Genomic DNA, 25,897 nt, shown 5'->3' with positions numbered 1-25,897 from the left:
GACTGAGCACGCCCCCATTCTCATCGACAGGGCTGTAGTGGAACAGGTTGAGAGCTTCAAGTTCCTTGGTGTCCACATCACCAACAAACTATCATGGTCCAAACACACCAAGACAGTCGTGAAGAGGGCACGACAAAGTATTTTCCCCCTCAGGAGACTGAACATATTTGCCATGGGTCCCCAGATCCTCAAAAGGTTCTACAGCTGCACCATCGAGAGCATCCTGACTGGTTGCATCACCGCCTGGTATGGCAACTGCTCGGCCTCTGACCGCAAGGCACTACAGAGGGTAGTGCATACGGCCCGTACATCACTGGGGCCAAGCTTCCTGCTATCCAGGACCTCTATACCAGGCGGTGTCAGAGGAAGGCACTAAAAATTGTCAAAGACTCCAGCCACCCAAGTCAGACTGTTCTCTCTGCTACTGCAAAGCAAGTGGTACCGGAGGGCCAAGTCTAGGTCTAAAAGGCTTCTTAACAGCTTCTACCCCCAAGCCATAAGACTCCTGAACAGCTAAACATGGCTACCCGGACTATTTGCATTGTGCCCCCACCCCACCCCATCTTTTACGCTGCTGCTACTCTGATTATTATCTATGGATAGTCACTTTAACTCTACCCACATGTACATATTACCTCAATTACCTCGACTAACCGGTGCCCCCGCACATTGACTCTGTACCGGTACCCCCTGTATATAGCCTCCCTAATGTTATTTTATTTTACTGCTGCTCTTTAATTATTTGTTATTTAAATGTTTTACTTAATACTTTTTTTCTTAAAACTGCATTGTTGGTTAAGGGCTAGTAAGTAAGGAAGTGGAAGTGATGCAGACAATTACATTGATAGAAGATGCAATATTAAGCTGATCCATCCCCCCGAAAAAAAAAAAAAAGAGCCTGTAAGTAAGCATTTCACTGTAAGGTTGTATTCGGCGCATGTGGAAAATGAAATTTGATTTGATGCTCCTACATTTTTTACATTTACATTTTAGTCATTTAGCAGATGCTCTTATCCAGAGCGACTTACAGTTAGTGAGTGCATACATAAAAAAAATTATTACAAAGGTTCTAACGATGAACTTTGCCTTAAGATGCTTTTGGGAAACTGGGCCCTGGTCAGTATATAGATCATCTTTGCTACCACAGATTTTTGGAAAGATATATAGCCATGGACAACTGCAAACGTGTTGCTACAGGTCTCAAGATTGCTGCCCTGAATTTAGCTGGTGCTATCGACAAAGCTCAGTGGGAGAAAGTTTACTTAGAGAGACTACTTTCTGGAGGACAATGCCATGCTCAAGACTCACATGTGAATTCTTAAAGAGATGGTTGGGACTAAGGCTTAAAAGGGCTTGAACGATGTTGAATGGCCATAAACAAAGAAGAGCTCTCTAGCAAGCAAGTATGAAAATCTCAGCAAAATCTTTCAAGGGCTTTTATTGCCACTTGTCTCCTAACTGGTTTTACAAGTTGATCAACTTTCAAAGCAGTATAACTTTCCCATGTTTCCTCCAACTAGGCTACAGTATATAATATACAATTTTGAAGGTCTCTTCTCCTCCATCCTCCTCTCCCTTCCCATCACACTCTCTCTGCCCCCAACCCACCTCAAGGCGACGGTGGGCGTATCAGGGCACTTCAGCAGGCAGTCCCAACTCTGACAGGGGGTGTTCTTGTACAGCACCATGCGTCCCTCCTCCTTCAGCTTGACTTTCCCCCCTCCATTGTACTCCAACAGTTGTACTTCCCTGACGCGGTAGGGGTTGGAGAAGAGGTTGGAGACGGCGGACACAGTGTCCATGACTCCCCTTAGAAACTGCATGGTGGTGGCCTGGGTACAGAGAGAAGGTAGAATAAAGTAGTTAGAGGCTCTGTCTCATTTAATTCTTCCACAATACCTCACATTCTCTCTGCTTGCTTCCTTCTCAAAACCCATTGGAGTAGAAGGCTTGAGGGGAGGGTCCTTGGACCTCCTCCTCCAATACGGTTGAGAGTTAGGCCTAGGCGAGGAGATAGGATGCAAGGAATCAAGGACAGATAAATTCAGAAACAGAGAGTAGGGGTGGAGTGCAGACAGGGGTGGCAATCAGCAAGACGTATCGGGTGATTCCTCACAAAACTAGAGCCTAATTCTTCATTGGATTACATTTCATGAAAATCCCCCAAATCATGGTCTGTCTTGGTTCTAGTTTTGTGAGGAATCACCCTATTGCAAACAGTCAAGAGTTGAATTTCTGTGTATAAAGGTCAGAATTATGTTTATCTGATCTGGTATCTTGAGTAGTTCTATATCGTGGAGCTCCGCCCCATAGGGGAGCTATGCTCCTAGTGGTTTACCCTCTGCCCTAGGGCAGAACAGCCTGAAGCAAAATTATGCACACACCTACAGCCAATAGGAGTACAGGTGTCCCTATATAAGGAACCCCGTTCCCTCAATCTGCCTCCCATTATCTTCAGCGACTGGACTAGTGAAGAAGCCATAACGAAGACTCTAAGAAGAATTTCGCCGTTGACTGCCAGCCGTCAACGTCTTCTGCCATGAGCACACCAGGGATTTTCCCACCCCCAAAGGCCCTTTTAAGGGCCCTGTGTCGGTGTACCACCATGGCTACCTCGGACCCCCACGACCTTTGCTTCGTGTGTTTGGGACCGCAGCACGCCGAGGATGGTCTCGACAACCCTCCTAATTGCGCCTCCTGCGCCCTCCTTACTATGAAGGAGAGGAAGCAGCGTTGGGCGTTTTTTAAGGAGGACGTCCCTCTGGATGACGTAATGTCCACACTCGCCTCTGCTTCAGAGGCATCAGAGGACAGTGCGGAGTCGGAGGATGACAAGGAGGGCGCCGAGACGGATATCCCAGTGGGACAATCCAGACCTCTGGCGCCTACCTTCAAAACCCCCTTTCATTCTGAGAGCGCGAGGCTAGAAGGATCCTTGTGCGATGACGACATGGGCTCTGCTAGGTCAGAAGCCCTGTCCTTCGCGGCAGCCTCTCTGCGCTCGGACTTTCCCGGGCTCATTGAGAAGGCAGCCACACGACTCGAGATTGCGCTGCCCCCAGTTCCCCTTCCTATGGAGGTGGACCTGATGGAGGGCGGCCCTTACTCCAAGCCGAGGAGAGCAGCTGAGCCAATGGCTCCAGCCTTGCCCTCTCTCGGCAAGTATGTCGAGGGTTCGTGGGGAGCACCTCTGGCGGCGCGTTCGCCGGCCAGAGCGTATACTCCCTTCACCAGAGTGAGCGGTTATGAGTGGGCGGCTAGGGGAATCCCCAGGCTCGAAGGCGCCATGACGGCGTTCCTAGTGCCGGGTTCGAGTCCCTGGGCAGCCTCCAAGAAGGCCACTCTGCCAGCCCAAAAGGACAGGTTCACAGCCCAATTGGCTGAGAAATCCTTTACGCTGGGAGCCCAGAGCGTAGCAGCGGCGAATAATATCGCCCTCCTCGCGGCCTCCCTGTCCCGTCTCACAACGGGCAGGTCTGAGATGACCAGTGAGGAAGTGGAGGAGGCCTCCAGAATTTCTGGAGCCATCCTCCACCTGACGCAGGCGGTTGCCATATGTGCGGGCAGGACCATGGCCACCTCGGTGGTCACAGAACGGCACCTCTGGCTATCAATGACAGCCATGAAGGAGACCGACAGGGCATCTTTGCTCAACGCCCCCGTCTCCAGCGAGGGCCTATTTGGCCTCGCAGTGAAGGACGCGACCGAGCGCATTGCCAAGCTGGACGAGGAGAGGAGGCACCTGGCGAAGCATTTGCCGTTGGCAATGAGGACCAGCAAAGCCCCAGCCAACCCGTCCACCGCCAACGCCCCCAGCAGAGCTACAGGGAGGCGACGGGCCAGGCGACAGGCGCACACCACAGACAGCAGGAGAGCGGGCTCGGCCCCTCCAGCAGCGACGGTGGCAGCGACGGTCCCACCGGCGAGGGAGGACGTCACGAGGCCAGCCTGGCAGCACCAGAAGGCCTCCCAGAAGCGCAAGCACCTCTGACGAGGCGAGGGGGAGAGAACGGAGGATGGCCCGGCGAGTTACGCAGAAGGGCCTACTGTTCCCCCCCACCCCACTGTTCAGGGCGTGGAGGGTTGTTTTTTGCATTGTGTGAATAAAGAGCTGGTTCTCATTGACATTGTCAAAGAAGGACATTTATTCCATAAGGTACAGAACACTTCACGTTCTATGTCTCTCCCTCACCATCTTGAGTGTAGCTCAACCCACTTAGAGTGTGTAGCTGAGCGCGCTCAAGAGAGGAAAAGGGTAAAGGTAGCGAGGCGCAGCCTTAGCTCACCTAATAAAGATCTCTTACTACAGACTCCTAGGAGCTCTGTAGTAAAGGTCTCACATAGCAGGCAGTTGCCTCTGTCCCAATGTGACATGAAGGCGCAGCCGCTAGCCGGGAATGACGCCTTACTGCAGGCCGATGCCTCAGTCAGCGCAGATCAGACCCGTGCGACGTTCACGGAGAGCAGGGATACCACCAAGGTATGGAAGCCTCCGAATTATTCTGAACGTGTCAATGCCCATGGCTCTGAGCGCAGCTCACCACACATTGAGTGTGTCGTTGAACAGCCGCTTAAGACCAGTAAAGAGGCATTGTGGCACCACCGTGTGGTGTCAGTCAGAGATCACACCTTTCAGATTCTGCTGAGTTCTGTAAAGGATAAGTCTCATGCTAAGCGGCAGTCTCAGTCAGACAATGACATGATGACGCAATCGCTTTCCGGGAAGAGCGCTCTGTCTCAGGCCAGTACCTCAGACAGTGCAGTTCAGACCCGTGCTGCGTTCACGGAGGGCAAGATTACTGGAGTTACGGTCGTAACCAACGTATCAAAGCCCCCGATTCACCCAGAACGAGCTGATGTGTCCTCTCCCTTTCAAAGGGGGCCCGCCTTGGGCTATTCCACCAACCCAGTGCTGGGGAATAGCGGCGGCGAGGGCCATAGAGGAATACAGGTCCTTCCTACTGGACGCACCACAGCTTCGCGCGCACCCGCTTTCTCTGCATTGCTGGCAGTGGCGTCGAAGCTGTACCCTCTCACGCTGGCTAGAACGGACGCTAGAGAAGGGTTATGCCCTCCAATTCCATCGGACCCCACCCCCGTTCAGGGGAGTGGTGGAAACGGTGATGAAAACGCCAGACAAAGTAGCCGCTCTGAGATCAGAGATTACGGAACTTTTGGCGAAGGAGGCGGTCACAGTAGTTCCCCGAGAGCAAAGGAACAAGGGGCTATACTCGCCCTATTTCCTAGTGCCAAAAAGGACAGGGGGAGTGAGGCCGATTTTGGATTTACGCATTCTCAACGAGAGCATAACCAAACGGCCCTTCCGAATGCTAACGACAAAACGCCTACTGGAATGTGTTCAGAAGGGAGATTTTTGTACAGGCATAGACCTAAGGGACGCGTACTTTCATGTGCCGATACAATCGCGCCACAGAAAGTTTCTGCGGTTCGCCTTTCAAGGGGTGGCGTACGAGTTCACGAGGATGCCGTTTGGGTACGCCCTGGCACCTCGAACGTTTTCCAAATGTGTGGAGGCGGCATTGGAACCGCTGCGTCGTCAAGGAATAAGGCTATTAGCCTACCTAGACGACCTGCTGATTCTCGCCCCGTCAGCAGAGCTGGCGTTCACACACACGACACAGACAGTGAATCATCTCACGCGTCTGGGGTTTGCTGTGAATTGGAAAAAGAGCGCACCCTGGCCCAGTCATCAGATTGTCTACCTGGGAATACAGCTAGACACTGTAATGATGAGGGCGCGAATTTCGGACCCTCGAAGGGCAACATTGTTACTAGCCCTGAGGAAGTGTCGTCCGAGTCACACAGTAACGGCGCTATCGATCATGTCACTTTTGGGTCTCATGTCGGCAGCCCACTCTGTGGTCCCGCTAGGGCTTCTGCACATGCGCAGAGCACAGCGGTGGTTCGCCCAACTAAGACTAGACCCAGTGCGTCAACGTCATCGGTTGGTGGTGGTTCCTCTCTCGCTAAGAGCAGACCTGGACTATTGGCGGAACCCGTGCGTTCTCACGCACGGAGTCCCGATGGGCAAGGTGTCATCCTACATTCCAGTGTTTACAGATGCCTCTGACTGGATGGGGAGGGACATGTCAGTCTCAAGCGATAGGAGGTGCATGGCCTCAATCAGGTCGTCACATCAACCTCCTAGAGTTGGAAACGGTGCGACTGGTCTTGACCCACTTCGCGTCTACCCTTCGGGGTCGCGATGTGTTGGTCTGGTCAGACAACCGAACCACAGTGGCTCACATAAACCGCCAGGGAGGGGCTCACAAGCACCTTCGCTCGTTGAGAGCAGCTCACATCCCGGGCTACTTGAACGTAGGGGCAGACCTCATGTCAAGAGGGGGTCCTCGAGACGACGAGTGGTGTCTGCACCCGGACATTGTTCTACAGATTTGGGAACAATTCGGGAGAGCCGAGGTGGACCTGTTCGCGTCACGTGTGAACGCGCAGTGTCCCCTATGGTTCTCTCTGAGAAACCAGGACGAACCGCCATTGGGAAGAGACGCATTCGCGCACTACCCGTGGCCGAAAGTTCTCCTGTATGCATTCCCTCCGCTGTCTTGCATTCTCCCACTGTTAGCCAGGGTGAGGTCAGAGGAGCTGTCAGTGATACTGATAGCGCCCGATCGCCCGGGGGCTCCGTGGTTTGCAGAGATGAGTCAGATGTTGATTGCGCCACCCTGGCCAATTCCACATCGACGAGACGCGTTGACTCAGGCAGGAGGCTCGATAGGGCAATGGCCCATAATCGGCCAACCACTGAAGGCTTGGTTCCTGAATGGGACAGGTTGAAGCGCCGTGGGTTGTCTGATGCAGTGATCAGAACAATACAGGGCGCAAGAGCCGGTTCCACTTCTAGGGTATATACCAGCAGATGGAACGTTTTCTCACGATGGTGTAATACACAGGACGTAGACCCCATGAGTTGTCAGGTAGAGAGTGTGCTCTCATTCCTACAGTCTATGTTTGATAAGCAGAAATCGCCCTCCACCATTCGAGTGTTTGTAGCGGCAATTTCAGCTGGTCATGAAGGGTTTAACGGGAAAAGTGTGTTCAGTCACCCATTAGTGAAACGTTTCCTTTTGGGAACGCAACGGCTTAGGCCAAGGCCTAGAGCTACGCTGCCCAAATGGGATTTGGCACTGGTTCTCGAAGCGCTATGTAAGTCGCCATTCGAGCCATTGAATCAAATACCCCTCAAGGTGCTGTCTATCAAGACGGCGCTGTTGCTCGCCTTGACTACCGCTAAACGAGTCAGTGATTTGTGTGCACTGTCAACGAGACCCGACTGCCTTGCCATTAATGGCGATCTGAGCAGAGCGGTGTTACGTCCTAACCCGGCATTTGTGCCGAAGGTTATTAACAGTGCATATAGATCACAGATCGTGGAATTGTGGGCTTTTCATCCCCCTCCCCATGGGGAGAGGAGTGAGGAAAAGCTTCATTGTTTGTGCCCAGTACGCGCTCTGGCGTGTTACGTGAGGCGCACAGCGGCGGTTAGGTCATCACCTCAGCTGTTTGTGTGTCACGGTGCAGCTGCATTGGGTAGACCACTTTCAAAACAGCGATTGTCTCATTGGCTTTGTGAAGGCATTAAGACGGCGTACGAGGCGGCGGGGCAACAACCGCCTCAGGGTATTAGAGCGCACTCCACTCGTGGAGTTGCAGCCTCTACTGCCCTCTTCAGAGGAACAGAGGTAGAGGATATTTGTAGAGCGGCGTCATGGTCAACACCGTCTCCTTTTATCCGTTTCTATCTGTTGGATATGTCTTCTAACTCTTTGGCTCAGTCTGTACTCAGCGTGGCTGAAGTGAGATCATGAGATAGAGGAGAGAGAAGCAGGACGATAGACAGGTCTCTATCAGGTCCGCTTTGGATGAAGAGCATATTCTGTGGCATGTCTCCTGGCTGACAGTGTCAGCATGTAGAAACATGTATTGAGTGTTATCATAGAATATTGAGGCACGGCTATCTGCTAGTTCAGATTAGCAGGGCGTCTATTCTATTGATCTGCCCAATAGCCATTGACATTGTCATTGAGCTAGATGGGGCGGGTCTATAACCGATGACGCGGTATATTGTGATGCCCTGATGGGTTTTTTAGTCGCATTACTGCGGGAATTGGTTGCAGCCATTGCTGGGCTTGACCTTTTTCATTTTTTAATGGGAAATGTTAGGCTCGGCAGGGAGTACATTTTGGAGCGTTTCGCTCCGCCTTAAACCACTAGGAGCATAGGTCCCCTATGGGGCGGAGCTCCACGATATAGAACGATTAGTTACCGGAGTGTAACTCCAGTTCTATGAGTGGAGCGGAGCCCCATAGGACTTAAGGCCCTACCGACCCTCTCTAGTCTCGCTGAAGATAATATCTCGGGAGGCAGATTGAGGGAACGGGGTTCCTTATATAGGGACACCTGTACTCCTATTGGCTGTAGGTGTGTGCATAATTTTGCTTCAGGCTGTTCTGCCCTAGGGCAGAGGGTAAACCACTAGGAGCATAGCTCCCCTATGGGGCTCCGCTCCACTCATAGAACTGGAGTTACACTCCGGTAACTAATCGTTCTCTCTGGTCTATCACAACAACACTGATGCAATCAGACTTGGGTTCAAATACTATTTGAAATCTTTCAAATACTTTGAGCGTTTGCGTTAGCCTGTCTGTAGCGCCAAACCCAAATGAGTGGGTTTTACACATTTGGGACTATTCTATTGGTTCCATTTCGTCAGGCAAGCTCAATTGAACACAGGTAAAGGAATCAAAATGCATTTCAAATAGTATTTGAACCCATCCCAGCATTTGGTCCCACCCACTCCCTTGTGAGACTCAACAATGTCCCAACTGCATAGCTAAGCAGCATTATGTGCTCAGCTTGACTAAAAACAACAGATACAAGCTAGATATCTCAAGACAAATGGTACGGCGGGGCGATGACACATTCAAAAACTGAAAGCAAAAGTTTATTTCAAAACTGCCACAGCTTGTGGGGTCAATGTGGAATCGCTTTGCCTTTGGTCTACTTCCATTGCAAAACTCTTGAATGATAAGGCATTGTCTGGCTCCTTATTCAATGTGAACAAGCGGTGCCATTCATGCAATTCACGAGTCCTCCCAGCTAAAGCGTATGACTCTCTCAGTCCAGTCTCTGAATGAATTTGGCACACACAACATAACTAGCTTCGCTTAGCTACCGATACAGTCAAAGGCATCATAGCGATATAGCACTGACACTGAATGTATATTCTTTCAATTGGAAACAAAAAATGCATTTATGCTAACTCTTGTGCGTGCTATGCTTTCAATGTACTCTTATCTACGATAATCGGTTTAGTTTAGGAATTAGCTCATCGTAATGCTTACCTGATTGCTGCGACTCCTCTCCACCAGTGACTGACGACTTTTGATTGAACATCAACAACCCGCTGGCGTTCAACCAACCTTGCTGCAAAGTGTAATTGATGTGAGCTGCGCCAATCAGCGAACATGCCTGGGAAGGCGTTGCCTGAGAATACACCAATTGTAGGAAACCAATAAATAAGAGGAAGGGACACAGTGAATGGACTGACTGCGTGTCGGATGAAGTTGTCCACTACAGCCTTTTTCTTTCACACTCTAAATCAGGGTTCTTCAATTCCGGTCCTGGAGGGCCGAAACACTTCTGTTTTTTATTTCTACCTGGTAGTTAATTGCACTCACCTGGTGTCCCATGTCTGAATTAGCCCCTGATTAGAAGGAGAGGATGAAAAACAGAGGTGTTTCGGCCCTCCAGGACCGGAATTGAAGAACCCTGCTCTAAATGGTTAAATAGAGGATTCAGAGAGGAAATCTGATCCTGTATCTGTGTACAGGGGCGTCACAGATTGAAGCAGTATTTTTGGTAGACATAATTGAATAGAATACATTAAATACAATACAATAGAATACACTACAATAGAATACAATAGAATTCAATTAAATGGAATACAATACAATATAATACAATACAATAGAATAGGTATTATGTATGACCTTGCTGCTGTGCTGGTAGGTCTCCTGATCCTTCCAGACAAACTGGTTCTAAATGTATATATACTGAACAAAAATATAAATGTAACATGCAACAATTTCAAAGATTTTGCTGAGTTACCGTTCATATAAGGAAATCAGTCAATTGAAATAAATTCATTATGCCCTAATCTATGGATTTCACATGACTGGGCAGGGGGGCAGCCATGGGTGGGCCTGGGAGGGCATAGGCCCACCCACTTGGGAGCCAGGCCCAGCAAATCAGAATGAGTTTTTCCCCACAAAAGGGCTTTATTACAGATAGAAATACTTCTTCTTGATATGCCACACCTTTCATGTGGATGGATTATCTTGACAAAGGATAAAATGCTCACTAACAGGGATGTTAACAAATTTGTGCACAACATTTGAGAGAAATACTATTTTTGTGCATATGGAAAATGTCTGGGATTCATTTCAGCTCATGAAACATGGGACCAACACTTTACATGTTGCGTTTTTATATATATTTGTTCAGTATAGTTTAACCCCCCCCCCCCCCCCCCCCTATCTCTCTCATTTTCTCTCTCTCTCTCTCTCTTGCTCTCTCGCTCTCATTAGCAAAGTAACCAACTATAACAGAGTGCTCCACTGCTCCTAACTTACTGGTAGCAGCCCGCCATTTCCTTTTTCTTCTGTAACAAAATGTATTTAAAACATAAAATTGATGATTTGTGTCAAAGACTCCTCCTTGTCCCTAGCCTGGTCCCAGATCTATTTGTGTTGTCTTGCCTACTTCTATAGTCACTGTCACGCTAAACAATGACCATAGAAGTTGGCAAGGCAGCACAAAAACAGCTTTGGGAACAGGCTACCTCATTCATTACCATTAAAATCTGGAAAGACAAAATGCACAGTTCCAAATAATTCATCATGTCCCTAAGATTTTATAAATCAAGTCTAAAATGTTGCACAGACAGTGGACACAAAAAGTAGGAAGAACATAGGTGCTAAACAATAAAGCTAGACAAAGTTCACTTCAATGCATCCTTTCTGCGCAGGTTGAAGTTGATGTCATGAGTCTTATCCTCGAGGCAGAACTTCGATTTCCCTTCAGATAGGACAAATGCAAAGTCAAAATTGCTTGTAAAAAATTGTCACAAATAATGAAACCAAAAATTAGCTTTTTGGTCTTCATTTAAGGTTAGGGTTAGGCATTAGGGTTAGCAATGTGGTTAAGGTTAGCAGGTTGTATGACTTTGTGGCTGTGCTAGCTAGTGACCACTCTGCAGAGCTGCCTCCAGAACAAAGATTCATGACGAAAAACGCTAACCTGCCCTTTCTGCATCCTGTCTAGCGCCTTCAGCGTTGCCAGGACGACCAAAAGGGGCTGACCCCGTCCACGTGACAGATAGCTCTACTCCTCTCCTGCTTCGGGGTGTAGTGTGTGCTCTGTTGTGCTGTCTGCTTCCACTGTGACAGATTTTGGGGAAAGGGAAAGTGGTCTGCTCTGGTCTTGCCGCCAGACAGTGGAGTTGGTCGTCTGGACCGAGAGAGGAGTCGGGCATTGAAAGATGGAGCTCTCTGCGGTCGGGGAACGCGTTTTCGCCGCGGAAGCCATTCTGAAACGCCGCGTTCGCAAGGTGAGCATGCCGCCGTTTTTTTTTGTCGCTGCAGAAGAGCAGACGTGGGCGAGGGTCTCCGCGGCGTGCTTCGAGGGCGAGAACCGAGGATCTGTTTTTTCCACGCAGTGACAACGGGGAGGCCTTATTGTAGCTAGCAGCAAGCGGATGCTTCTCTAGCAAGCCGTTTGAGCTAGCCGAGAAGCTAGGTAGTGTGCTGTGCTGATGGTTTGCAGTGGGGTGTCGTACAAAATAGCTAGCTAACGTTACACAAAAGAGTCGGCGTGGGAAGACAACGTAAACTTTAGCTAATTAGCAATGGCAATTTAAAATAAGGGCCTGGTTTACGGTCAATGCAAATCTATACTTTGTCTTTGACTTTTTACCAAGATAGTTAGACTAGAAAGAGATAATTGCACCCCACATACTATACGCTACCTTGCCAAACCATACATTAAAGTCGACTGAGTGTCATTAACTTCAGCTAGCTAGCAGCTAAATTAGTTTTTCCCTCTCTAGCTACAGTAAATGTTTTGTCCAGATGACAGTGGAACTAATTCGCTAGCCAGCCTGTCTGTCTGCTTGCTAGTAGTGTTTTGTTGCATCTTTTCCCTCTAAAATGAGAAAACAAAACAAGGAAGGCGTACCAGCCAACTTGTTAGTCAGAACTGAGCCAGTTTATATTACTCAATGTATTGAGTTAGTCTGATTTAGAGTAATAAGTTACTCTTAATATTTATCTTATTGATCATGAATAGCTAGTTAACAAGAAGGCATTTTTGCTCTTACACTAGCTATAAAATGGCTTAATACAGGATTGAACACTTTTGGGCTTTTTCTGATTCCTCTGTACCTTTCTCTCCACAGTCTCGCCTAGAATACCTAGTCAAATGGAAAGGATGGGCACTGAAGTAAGTGATTGCATTCCTAACTAAAACATTCATTCTGAATTTTAAATCATACCAGCAATCACCTTGTCTGAAGAGACATTTACATTTTAGTCATTTAGCAGACGCTCTAGAGACATTTTGTGTCTTTTGGCGACCTATACGTTTCCTATTTATTCCATAACATGAAAACGTTTGCCTGAAATCCAGACCTGTTTTGTGCTAAAGTTCCACTCCTTGTACTCTGTGTCATATGCCAAACATGGAGTGGAATGTTAGCACAAACAGACTGTTACCCAGGCTATGAAAATGTAGAATAAAACAATTGTGTTACCTCTTTGCTTTAGACACAGTACTTGGGAACCAGAAGAGAATATCTTGGATGACAGACTGATCGCAGGATTCGAACAGAAGTGAGTGGAACAGTTAACAGTATTTCTAGATTTACACATTATTCAATTCCTTTAAAGACAAGTGACGTTTATGACACAGAGACATTTGAGAAATCAACAAAAAGGGGAATACTTTATAATTATCTCTCCCATTCTCTCTCATCCCAACATCAGTTTTCATGTTCTCCACCCTAACTTGCTTCTATTTTTTTCCCAGCTCCCCCCTCTCTCTCTCTCTCACCCTCTCTCTCTGCTCTCTTGCGCTATCTCTCTCGCTCCCTCTCTCTCGCTCTTTCACTCTGTCTATATTTAAACGTCTTATATCTCTGTATAAATCCTCTCTTTGTCTCTTCCTGCCAAACCCACTTCAAAGCACTCTGCTGCTTACAGAGGGATCGTGTTTACATGGAACTAAAATGATCCCATCAAGAAGAGGAGGAGAGCCTGTGTCTGGCTCTGTTCAATCTTAGACTTAGTCAAACAAACGTCAAACTGTTATTTAATTTTTTCTTCATTCAGATCCCTATTAGCTGACGCCATAGCAAACCAACCGCTAGCTAGTCGTCCTAGGGTCCACTGTTCTGCTTTCACACACCCAGTCTGTTTCTCAAATGGCACCCTATTGCCTGTATAGGGCACTACTTTTGACCTAAGCCCATAGGTATTAGGTCAAAAGTAGTGCCCTAAATAGGGAATATGGTGCAATTTGGGACGCCACCCCCGGTCTTTTGATCATCCCTGTCTAACTCACAGTGGAAGTTGGGATGTATGAGAAACAGGATGTTACATTAATAAACTTCTCTCTCAGTTGACTTTGAACTGTCTCAATGTAGGCCTAGATGTTATTACTTAAATAATTGGCTCAATCCCAATTCAACCCATCCCGGCCCATTGTATTCAGGCAGGCTAGGGTCAGGGTAAAAAGATGTGGAACGTATTGTGCTGTTGTGACATTGACTTCATCGGGTGATTAATTGTAATCTCTTTGTTTCTTTCTCAGAGAGCGTGAGAGAGAACTCCACGGGCCAAAGAAGCGGGGACCCAAACCCAAAAACCTTCCTACCAAGGTATTGTTTTGGATGTTCTTGTATGCCACTATCACAACCACACCAAAATTAGGATTAGCTAATATATTACCGGGTACAATAAGAATGTAAGAGCAAGGCAAACCCTTTCCTGCTTGATGTTATGATGTTGAAGTTCTCCTTTTGAGGTTACAACTCACTTTACTCTCTCTCCACTCTCCTCTCTCTCCTCGTCTCTCTCTCTCTCCTCGTCTCGCTCTCTCTCTCCTCTCTCTCCTCTCCCCCCTTCTCAGGCTCATGGAGCCCAGAAGAGAGAGACCACCACCACTCGAGCCCCACGCTCCACTTCTTCCTCCTCTCCTCGAGCCCCTCCCTTCTCCTCCCATCCCCCTTTCCCCTCCTCCGCTCCAGCGCCCTCCCCTAAACTCAACTCCCTGGCGGCGACACACAAGCTGAAGAAAGACATTCGCCGCTGCACTAGTATGTCCCGCCGCCCCTTACCCCGCCCCGACCCCCTGGCCGCTCCCGGATCCTTCTCCGGCCCCAGCGGGTTGCCCTCGCGGCCCCCCGTCTCCCCCTTCTCAGAGACCGTCCGCATCCTCAATCGTCGCGTCAAACCACGCGAGGTCAAACGGGGTCGCATCATCCTAAACCTCAAGGTCATCGACAAACCAGGAAGTGGAAGTGGAGGCGGAGGAAGGGGTGGCGGGGGTAACCGGAGGGCGCCATCCGGCTCCATGTCCCTACAAGGGGGTCGTCAGAACATCCCCTCCCGGAATAGGATCATAGGGAAGAGGAGTGGAGAGGCTCCGTACCGGCCCTTCCAGCCCATGCTGGGCTTCCCCATGTACGGGAAGCCGTTTGGTCTCCAGTGTGGCGGCCCCGGACCCCTACACCTTCCACACTCAGCCACAGGCTCCAGTACAGGGGCCTCAGGGGCTAGGGACACCCAGCCACCCCCCTCTCCCTCCAGCTCCAGTGGATCCCCCGCACCCGCCCAGAACCAGCCTACCCCTCCTGGACCGCAGGCCCAAGCACAACCCGCCTCTGGGTCGGCTCCCAACTTAAGCCCCCAGTCTACCCCTAGCAACCCCCCAGAGCTCCAGAAGAACCAGAATGCTGAACGAGGACCAAACCCCCTCCTTCCCTCGTCCCCCTCACTCTCCTTTGCTTCCGGGTCCTCCTCTTCCTCCTTCGATGAAGAAGAGGATGATGATGCTCTGGACCTTTCTGTGCCTCAGGAAGGGAAGAGGAAGCTTCGCCGCCGGCGCCGGCAGAAACGCCAGCCGCCCTCCGTCAGCACCGCCTCCCCTCCTCACCCCCCGGCCTTCGGCACCTGCCCCTTGACCTCCAACCCTCAGAGGGTCCCCGCTGAGGGCGACCCCGACTGGCACCCGGAGATGGTGGCGAGCAGCGCCAACGTGGTCGTGACCGACGTCACCACCAACCTCCTCACCGTCACCATCAAAGAGTTCCCCTCCCCCTCCTCCCGCCCCGCTTCCCCCTCATCTGCTGCCTCCCCCCAACCGATACACCCCAAAAATATCACCTCCTCCTCACCCCCCTCCTCCACCACCACCACTGAAGAACCCCCCACAACCCAAGCCATAGGAAGAGATTAAAGAAGAGGCAGAGTTCAATGAATTAGCCTGGCTCCCTTATCTGTTTGTGCTGTCTTGGCCAACTCATATGGTCATTGTCTGGGACCAGGCTAGAGATTAATGCCATTTTAACACAGAAGGTAAAAAACTTCCAATAATAATGAAATTCAGGCCATAGAATATTGAAAAAGAGCGTTATTTTTTTCAACAGAATTGTACAAAGCTAAGAGCAGGGTGTGCAATATACCCCTATAATAATGCTGATTATCTATCTTAATACAGCATGATTTGTCTTCTGAGGATCAATAAAGTTTATTCAATTCATGTCCACTCACAACCTTGACTGTTTAGAGGCTGGTAATAGATACTTTCAGTCATAATAACATTCAAATCAATTCCATCTTTATTGTAGGGAGATTCATACAACCAATAAGTGTTTGTTATTTGTTCATATTTATACCCAGTTTTTTCATTGGAAGTCTAACTCTTTAAGGTTTAAATGAGGTGATGAAATGATGTTGCACTTGCTTTGTTGGACTTCGGCAATACTGCATTTCTACATTGAGATATTTAGCAACGCACTTGACTGCATTATTGACAACAACCGTATTCTATATCATTTCCTTATTCAATATCCACATGTGAATTTCAAGGCCTTTTGTTGTTGTTGTTGTTGCTCTCTTGAACGCACAGGCCTATATATGAGTATATATTTATATGCACAATGTTAATTCAGCTGCAACAATAATACAAATAAACGATGAAAGCATAGAAAGTTAAGTTATTGCTTTTCTTATTGCCATGTTCCAACGCCTGCCTTTAACTCGCTGTCGCCTGCAAGATTCCGGAATGTTTAGTATTCCGGAATGTTTAGTATTCCGGAATGTTAAGTATTCCGGAACCTCAGTCAAGACTATAAGCTGACTCTCCAATTATTTAAGCTGTGGACTGCATGGAGTGTGATTAATGATGATACAGTATGTAACCTATCCATCATGTACACTTCTGTCTCTACCTACCTACCAGATATTCTCTGTGTAATAACCTTTAGTTCAAACCTCTCAATGGCCTTCTCAACCAGTTTGTGTTGGCGTTCTGATATCCTGGTCCCAGATCTGACCATCATCTGGTGCTGCCCCTGTTTCTATAGGGCCCCCCCTCTTCTCTCTCTCTCTCTCTCTCTCTCTCTCTCTCTCTGTCTGGTGTATCTGTACAATATTAGTACAATATTTAAAACTAAGCATGTGTTGCCTTATAGCTGCTCAGTTCCAACTCCACTGCATCTCGTCCGTATACTGTATTAGATAGATGGTGGATTGTCGTCTAGTCTTTGATACTGTGATAATAATAATACACATCGTACCACAAACACATCATCATTCAGCTGTTAATGGATAAAACAGATTATCTTGACTGTCATTGGTTAAACCAGTAGATTCTCTTGACTGTCATTGGCTAAACCAGTAGATTCTCTTGACTGTCATTGGCTAAGCCAGTAGAAGGAGGAGTCTTCATGTAGTTCTTGGTGATGTTTTAACAGTTGATATAAATAGGTTTTCTCTTTTAAAGGGGTAGCACAACTTGGTGATGTTTTAACAGTTGATATAACTAGGTTTTGTCTTTAAAGGGGCGGCACAACTTGACATAGTGGCCTACATGTATACCAAACAGGCCTCTAGATTTCTTCTATTTCCATATTATTATTTTTTATCTTGTCTTTTTTAATTTTTCCAATTTTGGATGTAATTTCAAGAGCCATGTCATTGGCACTTCAATGTAATGACAAGAAACCGACCTGAAGAATCAAATAGGAAATGTTTGTCCATGTAAACCGTTTTATGGGGGGGGGGGGGGGGGGGGTTTCATTTCGAGGGCTTTTCCTTATGTACCTCATTATACCTTTTGAATGAAGCATAATGTGTATGCTTTACCTTTGTAATAATTGCCTTTGATTGTTATTATTGTTGTTTTTGATTGATGTCCAATATGGGTTTGATAAGAATGGAAACCCCATGATTTAATTAATTATAAATGTGTGTCAAGACTGCAGTTTGTGTCTCGTAATATTGGTAATATGAATTATGTACATTGAATTGTATTAATGGTAATAATGATGATAATGACGAGGATAATGTTGATGATAACGTTGTAATAATGTAGCTGAAGCATGTTTTGCGAACCCTTATTGTACAGGTAAGGTGAGCGTGGTCATGTTAACGGTCGTTTGTTGTTGCTTTCTGTATGTGTTCTGTTGTACGAGGCTTTTAATAAAAAACACCTCCAAGACAGTTCCTTTTGTCGTTCAACTCTTCAGTTCTTTACAAATGACTTCCATGACCTCTGTAATATGGGGGTTATTGGGAGTTTATGGCTTTAAGATTCCATTTGTAGATTCAATCTGGAATCTTGGCTTTCAACTGAAGTTGAAAGTTGTATTTGATTCTCTATGGCTGGTTTCTCGGGCCCAGATTAAAGCAGTAGAAGGTCTGGGGAAACTGGCCTGAGCTCAGACCACTGTGTTGGTAATTCCCTGATTGTCCACATGGTGGCACTGTTAACACAAGTCAGATGGGCAGGATTGTGCTCTTAGCCTGCACTCTTTCAGAAAAGGTTTGATGAGATGATGGTTGTGGTTCCAGAAGTTGAGACAATATCTGTGGACACACGACTGTGAGCAAAGAAAGCTCCTCTTCCCATTGTCCTTCCCATTACCTGTATGCCTTGTCTACTACCGTCCTCTTCTACCACCCCTCCAGGCCTCCATCTCCCCTTTGCATCCATGTCCTCAAGTAACTCTTCTAGCACCTTCTCCCATCCAGCCCAGCCCACACTCTGGCAGGCCACCCATGGTCCCCCATTCTCTCCCCCTCCTCCCCCTCACCCATGGTCCCCCCTTCTCTCCCCCTCCTCCCCTCACCCATGGTCCCCCCTTCTCTCCCCCTCCTCCCCTCACCCATGGTCCCCCATTCTCTCCCCCTCCTCTCCTCACCCATGGCCTCCCATCCTCTCCCACTACCCTCCTCTCACCTCCGAACCCCACTCCCAGCCAGTCAAGCTCTGGATGGCCTCAATCCTCTCCAATTTGGTCTCCCCATTCCTCCTCCCTTCTCTCCCAGGACCAGCCCATCCTCCCTTCTTCTCACCCTCTCCCCTCTCTGCTCTCCCCATCTCTGGCTGGCCTCGCATTGTGGTTTAGGGACTGGGCCAGATGGGACTTCCTAGTGGGATTGCTGCCACTCCAGGACATCTACAGCACCCGGTGTCACAAGAAGGCCAATCAGATCATCAAGGACCTCAGCCACCCTCGCCATGGCCTGTCCACCCCGCTACCATCAAGAACGCAGAGACAGTACAGGTGCATCAAAGCTGGGACTGAGAGACTGAAAAACAGAGTTTCAGTACTCTGTCCTGAACTTAGTCACTGTTACTAGTCGGCTACCACCCGGTACTCTACCCTGCACCTTAAGAGACTGCAGACGATGTACATAGTAATGGAACACTGGTCACTTTAATAATGTTTACATACTGTTTTACCCACTTCATATGTACAGTTGAAGTCGGAAATGTACATACACTTAGGTTGGAGTCATTAAAACACTCCACAAATGTCTTGTTAACAAACTATAGTTTTGGCAAGTCGGTTAGGACATCTACTTTGTGCATGACACAAGTAATTTTTCCAACAATTGTTTACAGACAGATTATTTCACTTATAATTCACTGTATCACAATTCCAGTGGGTCAGAAGTTTACATACACTAAATTGACTGTGCCTTTAAACAGCTTGGAAAATTCCAGAAAATGATGTCATGGCTTTAGAAGCGTCTTATAGGCTAATTGACATCATTTGAGTCAATTGGAGGTGTACCTGTGGATGTATTTCAAGGCCTACCTTCAAACTCAGTGCCTCTTTGCTTGCTGTGTGTGGGCGTTGTCGTATCGAAGTGTAGGTTTATGTTCCGGCCTGGTAATAGAGGATGTATGCCTCATACACACATCTGCTGTGAGCGCGCACATACACACACACACAATCCATAAACTGTTGTTGTATTTTGGCCTCTCTCTCTCTCTCTCTCTCTCTCTCTATCTCTCTCTCTCTCTCTCTCTCTCTCTCTCTCTCTCTCTCTCTCTCTCTCTCTCTCTCTCTCTCTCTCTCTCTCTCTCTCTCTCTCTATCATACACACACACACACATCTCTATCGTATTAGATGGTGTTCATAATGTTATTTGCCTCTTCACCTCCAATGACGCATCCCACACACACACACACCACTCCTCTCGTCTGTCTCCCCGCCTACTCTGTCACGGTCCCCATAGTAACTACGTACGGAGGACAGGAGCGGAGCTTAGCAACACAGAGAGAAGGAGACGGTCTTTCGACTTAGGCCTGCTGACAGAACAATCGGCATTTCTACATCTGGAGAAAAACACAACAAACGCGTCTGTCAACCGCAGTCGTTTGTTTTCTGTGCGTTTGGAGGTGTTTTGGTGGGGTGTATTAGAATATAGGCCTAGGCCATTCGTTTTATTTAATCATATAAAAAAAAGCAGGTAGATTAATCAACTGATAGGCTATCGAGGAGTGGATTATGAAATCGCTCGAGTGATGTAGGCTATAGCTAGCATTTTCATAGCTTAATGTATTCTAGATTGTGAGGGGAAAAAACTGACATTATTTTTCAACCGACTCTATCTCTCCAACGGAATTTGATCTCTGATTTGTAGGTTAGTCTATTGATCGCTTTAGCCCATCTCGCCGCTCTGCCGCTATGAAGTTCGTTGTAGTCTTGGTCGGTGCTGGATCCGTGGTCTTCCTCGGCGCGGTCATCTGCATCATCGCCAGTGTTTACCCGCGGAAAGCTGCCGCGCCCCAGGACCTGTCCGATAACGCGACTCTGACTGCGGATAACCTGTTTTCCCCCGGCTCCGTGGCTCACGCAGGTTCCCTGGGCGCTCTCCATGGTGCTGAATCCTACGAGGGCGGTGGAGGAGGCGGCTTGGGGCTCGGGCTGGGGGGTCCCTCCGCTCTCAACGAGCTCAGCCCCGGGGAGGTGACGGGTGGTGGTGGAGGGGCGCCGAAACAGTTCAGTTTCAGCCGGCTCATCTGCACTCCGATTCCCGCTGGAGAATGCAAGCCCAAGAGCATGAAGGAGCAGGCGGACGACCCTTCACTCTATGAGGATGAAGACTGGAGCTACCTCCGGACCACCGCGGACGACCTCCAGCAGACGGTAGTGCAGCAGAACGGCAAGATACTCATGGATCAGCGGACCATCCGGGAGCTGACGGGGAAACTGTCAGAGTGCGAGAGCGGCCTGGAGGAGGGGAGTCCCGGGCACTCCGAGCGGAGCCTGGGGGCCTGGGCGGGCAACCGCCGACTCATGGCCGGGGATGATGTGAGCTCGTCGGCCGCTGTGCAGCTGCAGACCGCTAGGGCCGTGGAGGAGCTGGAGAGGGCCATTCTCAACCTGAAAGACCGCATCGAGAAACTGGAGGTGGGTTGGGTGAATATTGAGTATAGCCTACCCAATAGCCCAAAGCCACAGGCTGTAGGCATATACAGGCTCGATACAAGCTAGCAATAGGCAAGCATATGAATAAGCTACTTTTGTAAAAAGTGTCAACAGTAGAGATAATGCGCCTTGGAGAGCATATAACACACATTAGCGCCTTGGGGTGCGCTTTTGATAGGCTGAGCCAGTGTGTTTTATAACGTCTTGATCATCTCCAGTCAGTCAGTGAACTAGGCCTATAGACTATAGGCTACTACGGTTAGCCTATGTATTATTTAAATGATCAAGGGACGTATTATGCAATATGCCTATATGGCTACTGATTGCTTGCCCCCAAACAGAGTGAATCTTTCAGTAGATAATCCAGAATAATGACAAACATGTCGCCACCAATTGTTAGCAATATCCAACACAGACAGAAAGACAGACAGGCATGTTGCACAACCCAACGTCTCAACCTTATGCAACAAATAGGCTACAATATCAGCGCGGAAAAAGAGGCGTCCCACTTCTAGAACCCCCATTTGGCGCGCCCGTGATGCACGAGGCAGGGTATAGGCTATTTCACGTCATAACGAGGTAAATGCCCATGGGTCTAGTATCCCTAACAGCTAAAATATCCTAATGACATCAATTATTTTATTGACTTCAGGACCTCTAACGCACCCCTGCCCTCCCTCCTCCCTCCCTCCCTCCTGACTTTATAGACATCAGGACCCCTGACTCCCTCCTCCACCTCTCTTCCTCATCCATACATCCATCCATCCAACAACTCACAGCCTTTCTCATCAGCATCATTATCACCCGCTCCCTCAGCGCCAGGGGAGATATTTTCTTTCACTTGCTGTCTCTCCCCCCTCCCCACGCGCTTCTTACCTCCGCATCTGTCCACATCAATAAAAGATGAAGGGATGCTGGCTGAAGAGGAGAGACCTTGAGACTTAAGTCATACTGTGTGTGTGTGTGCACCTGTGTTTTTGCTGTAGCTTGCTCTCTCTCTCTCTCTCTCTCTCTCTCTCTCTCTCTCTCTCTCTCTCACTCTCTCTCTGTCTGTCTGTCTGTCTCCTGTTGCTCTCTCTTGTCGCAACCCTTTCACTTTCCTCTTAATTAGTTACACTCTCGCTCATACTCTTTCTCTCTCTCTCTTTCTCTTTCACCTACTCCTGCAACCCACCTACGCCTACTCCTTTCTCTCTCCCTTCCTCTCTTTTCACATCCTCTCGCTCTCCACTTTTACTCTTTCTCTATCTGCCTTCCTGTCTTTCTCTCTTTTCGTTGCTTACTTAAAGATGCATTAAGTCATGTCAGAAGCTAGCAGATTCATTACTTACCAACAACAACTGCAAGTTCCAATGAAACTACATCACGTAATTGTCTAACAACACTATCTATAATCTAGCAAAGAAGTTTAGTGGGTCAGAGTGTAATATTTATTTAGTTTCAAAGCACAAACGTTTGTTAGCACGTTTCTCACACTGGCTTCAGCTATGGGGGGAGCCAGCCTGCCCCACCAAGTGCAAGGGGTTGCCTAGCAACACGTGCCTTGGAGAGAGTCAAAGTCTGCATTGCATGACAAATTCCCATGATTTGTAAATCTGTTCGGACCGAACCACTAGCGCGACAGCTAATAGAGTGAAGCATCTCACAAAATAACTATATACAGTGCATTCGGGAAGTATTCAGACCCCTTGACTTTTTCCACATTTTGTTATGTTAAAGCCTTATTCTAAAATTGATTAAATAGTTTTTTCCCTTCATCTACACACAATACAACAACTGAAATATGACATTTACATAAGTATTCAGACCGTTTGTTGACAAACCTTTGGCAGCGATTATAGCCTCGAGTCTTCTTTGGTATGATGCTAGAAGCTTGGCACAGCTGTATTTGGGGAATTTCTCCCATTCTTCTCTACAGAGCCTCTCAAGCTCTGTCAGGTTGGATGCGGAGCATCGCTGCACAGCTATTTTCACATCTCTCCAGAGATGTTCGATCACTTTCAAGTCCGGGCTCTAGCTGGGCCACTCAAGGACCTTCAGAGACTTGTCCCGAAGCCACTCCTGCATTGTCTTGGCTGTGTGCTTAGGGCCATTGTCCTGTTGGAAGGTGAACCTTCACCCCAGTCAGAGGTCCTGAGAACTTAGGAGCAGGTTTTCATCAAGGATCTCTGTACTTTGCTCCATTAATCTTTCCCTCGATCCTGACTAGTCTCACAGTCCCTGCCACTGAAAAACATTCCCACAGCATGATGCTTCCACCACCATGCTTCACCGTAGGGATGGTGCCAGGTTTCCTCCAGACGTGACGCTTGGCATTCAGGCCAAAGAGTTCAATCTTGGTTTCATCCGACCAAAGAATCTTGTTTCTCATTGTCTGAGAGTCCTTTAGGTGCCTTTTGGCAAACTCCAATTCGGCTGTCATGTGCCTTTTAATGAGGAGTGGCTTCCTTCTGGCCACTCTACCATAAAGGCCTGATTGGTGGAGTGCTGCAGAGATGGTTGTCCTTCTGGAAGGTTCTCCCATCTCCACAGAGGAACTCTGGAGCTCTGTCAGAGTGACCATCGGGTTCTTGGTCACCTCCCTGACCAAGGCCCTTCTCCCCCGATTGCTCAGGCGGCCAGTTCTAGGTAGAGTCTTGGTAGTTCCACACTTCTTCCATTTAAGAATGATGGAGGCCACTGTGTTCTTGGGGACCTTCAATGATGAATAAATGTTTTGGTACCCTTCCCCAGATCTGTGCCTCTACACAATCCTGTCTCGGAGCTCTATGGACAATTCCTTCAACCTCATGGCTTGGTTTTTGCTCTGACATGCACTCTCAACTGTGGGACCTTATATAGACAGGTTTGTGCCTTGTCCATTCAATTGAAATTACCACAGGTGGACTCCAATGAAGTTGTAGAAACATCTCAAGGATGATCAACGGAAACAGGATGCACCTGAGCTCAATTTCAAGTCTCATAGCAAAGGGTTTGAATACTTATGTAAATAAGGTATTTCTTTTTTGTTGTTCTAAAAACCTGTTTTCGCTTTGTCATTATGGGGTATTGTGTGCAGATTGATGAGGAAATACATTAATTTAATCAATTTTAGAATAAGGCTGTAATGTAACAAAATGTGGAAAAAGGGAAGGGGTCTGAATACTTTCCGAATGCACTGTATATAGCATTCACTAATCATAAACTATTTACATATAATAGAACTTTCGGTACATTTGTGGACAAAATTCTTACTTACTCAACCTTTAACATTTCTAATGTATTCATTAGACATGGCAAATAAAGTTGAAACTTGAACTTAAAACTTGATCTTCAGAATTCTCTTCCACCCACTCCTCCACAACCTTCTCTTCTCTTTCTCTCCCTCCATACTAACCTTTTCATCTTCTCTTTCTCTCCCTCCATACTAACCCCTTCATCTTCTCTTTCTCTCCCTCCATACTAACCCCTTCATCTTCTCTTTCTCTCCCTCCATACTAACCCCTTCGTCTTCTCTTTCTCTCCCTCCATACTAACCCCTTCGTCTTCTCTTTCTCTCCCTCCATACTAACCCCTTCATCTTCTCTTTCTCTCCCTCCATACTAACCCCTTCGTCTTCTCTTTCTCTCTCCTCTCACAGTTGGAGATCGGCCCTGCTGCCCTCAACCTCTCCGTTGAGACTCCACCCCCCAGCGCCGGAGTGGGCGTCAGCAGTGGCATCGGTACTAAAGTTCAAGGGTCACCGTCATCAGCATCAAGAATAGGAGGCGGTAGTGTCTCATCAGGGGGCCGGAAGGCCCCTGGGGGCCCTGGCAGAGGAGGGGGAGGTGGAATCCCCTGGAAGGACCTGGAAGGAGAGCTGGAGAGGAAGATTGAGATGCTGGAGAAAGAGAGGAAGGCGCTGAGGAAGGAGACACAGACGCATCACAAACAGATAGACCAAGGGATTGATACTCTACACCACCGCATTGCAGAGCTGGAACAGAGTGAGTGGAAAAGAAAGGGGGCGGATGGAGGACTACTACTACTATCTGTTACTACTACTACTATCTGTTACTACTACTGCTATCTGTTACTACTACTACTATCTGTTACTACTACTACTATCTGTTACAACTACTACTACTATCTGTTACTACTATCTGTTACAACTACTGCTACTATCTGTTACTACTACTACTACTACTACTACTACTACTACTACTACTACTACTACTACTACTACTGCTACTATCTGTTACTACTACTACTACTACTACTACTATCTGCTACTACCACTACTATCTGTAACTACTACTACTACTACTACTACTACTACTACTACTATTATTACTACTACTACTACTACTACTACTATATGCTACTACTACTACTACTACTACTATATGTTACTACTACTACTACTACTACTACTACTACTACTACTACTACTACTACTACTACTACTACTACTACTACTACTATCTGTTACTACTACTATCTGTTACTACTACTATATGTTACTTCTACTACTACTACTACTATATGTTACTACTACTACTACTACTACTACTATATGTTACTACTATATGTTACTACTACTACTATCTGTTACTACTACTACTACTATGACTATCTGCTGCTACTACTACTACTACTACTACTACTACTACTACTACTACTACTATCTGTTGCTACTACTACTACTACTACTACTACTACTACTACTATCTGTTACTACTACTACTACTACTACTACTACTACTACTACTACTACCTGTTACAACTACTACTACTACTACTACTACTACTACTACTACTACTACTACTACTACTACTACTACTACTATCTGTTGCTACTACTACTACTACTATTTGTTACTACTACTACT

General features: G+C 47.6%; 3 protein-coding genes across 3 annotated transcripts in view; 2 read left to right on the top strand and 1 right to left on the bottom strand.

Moving 5' to 3' along the window:
* Positions 1 to 9,426, bottom strand: part of LOC311119900 (85/88 kDa calcium-independent phospholipase A2-like) — a 30,150-nt gene extending 20,724 nt beyond the window's left edge. The window contains exons 1-2 of the mRNA XM_084194549.1: positions 9,384 to 9,426; positions 1,609 to 1,832 (exon numbers count right to left, since the gene is read on the bottom strand). Of these exons, the coding sequence (XP_084050675.1) occupies positions 1,609 to 1,823 (215 nt within the window). The 5' untranslated portion in view covers positions 1,824 to 1,832; positions 9,384 to 9,426. The remainder of the gene's footprint in view (positions 1 to 1,608; positions 1,833 to 9,383) is intronic.
* A 2,007-nt stretch (positions 9,427 to 11,433) lies between these two features.
* On the top strand, positions 11,434 to 16,312 carry LOC311119894 (chromobox protein homolog 6-like). The gene is made up of 5 exons (XM_084194544.1): positions 11,434 to 11,650; positions 12,497 to 12,540; positions 12,864 to 12,929; positions 13,909 to 13,975; positions 14,227 to 16,312. Exons 1-5 carry the CDS (start codon positions 11,582 to 11,584, stop codon positions 15,553 to 15,555), a joined length of 1,575 nt encoding a protein of 524 aa, XP_084050670.1. The 5' UTR covers positions 11,434 to 11,581; the 3' UTR covers positions 15,556 to 16,312.
* A 3,896-nt stretch (positions 16,313 to 20,208) lies between these two features.
* LOC311119862 (neuronal pentraxin receptor-like) overlaps positions 20,209 to 25,897 on the top strand; it is an 8,292-nt gene continuing 2,603 nt past the window's right edge. The window contains exons 1-2 of the mRNA XM_084194511.1: positions 20,209 to 21,029; positions 24,667 to 25,012. Coding sequence (XP_084050637.1) covers positions 20,304 to 21,029; positions 24,667 to 25,012 — 1,072 coding nt within the window. The 5' untranslated portion in view covers positions 20,209 to 20,303. The remainder of the gene's footprint in view (positions 21,030 to 24,666; positions 25,013 to 25,897) is intronic.

The sequence above is a fragment of the Coregonus lavaretus genome, assembly GCF_964263955.1.
Source record: "Coregonus lavaretus genome assembly, contig: HAP1_SCAFFOLD_55, whole genome shotgun sequence".
In the NCBI taxonomy this organism is placed as follows: domain Eukaryota; kingdom Metazoa; phylum Chordata; class Actinopteri; order Salmoniformes; family Salmonidae; genus Coregonus; species Coregonus lavaretus.
This window is presented reverse-complemented; position numbering and strand designations above follow the sequence as displayed.

Excerpts from the sequence above, each read along its gene's own strand:
- LOC311119894 (XM_084194544.1), top strand. The coding sequence starts at position 11,582 with ATGGAGCTCTCTGCGGTCGGGGAACGCGTTTTCGCCGCGGAAGCCATT. Across the intron at positions 11,651-12,496 it reads TGAAACGCCGCGTTCGCAAG|TCTCGCCTAGAATACCTAGT; the intron begins GTGAGCATGCCG and ends TTCTCTCCACAG. Across the intron at positions 12,541-12,863 it reads TGGAAAGGATGGGCACTGAA|ACACAGTACTTGGGAACCAG; the intron begins GTAAGTGATTGC and ends TCTTTGCTTTAG.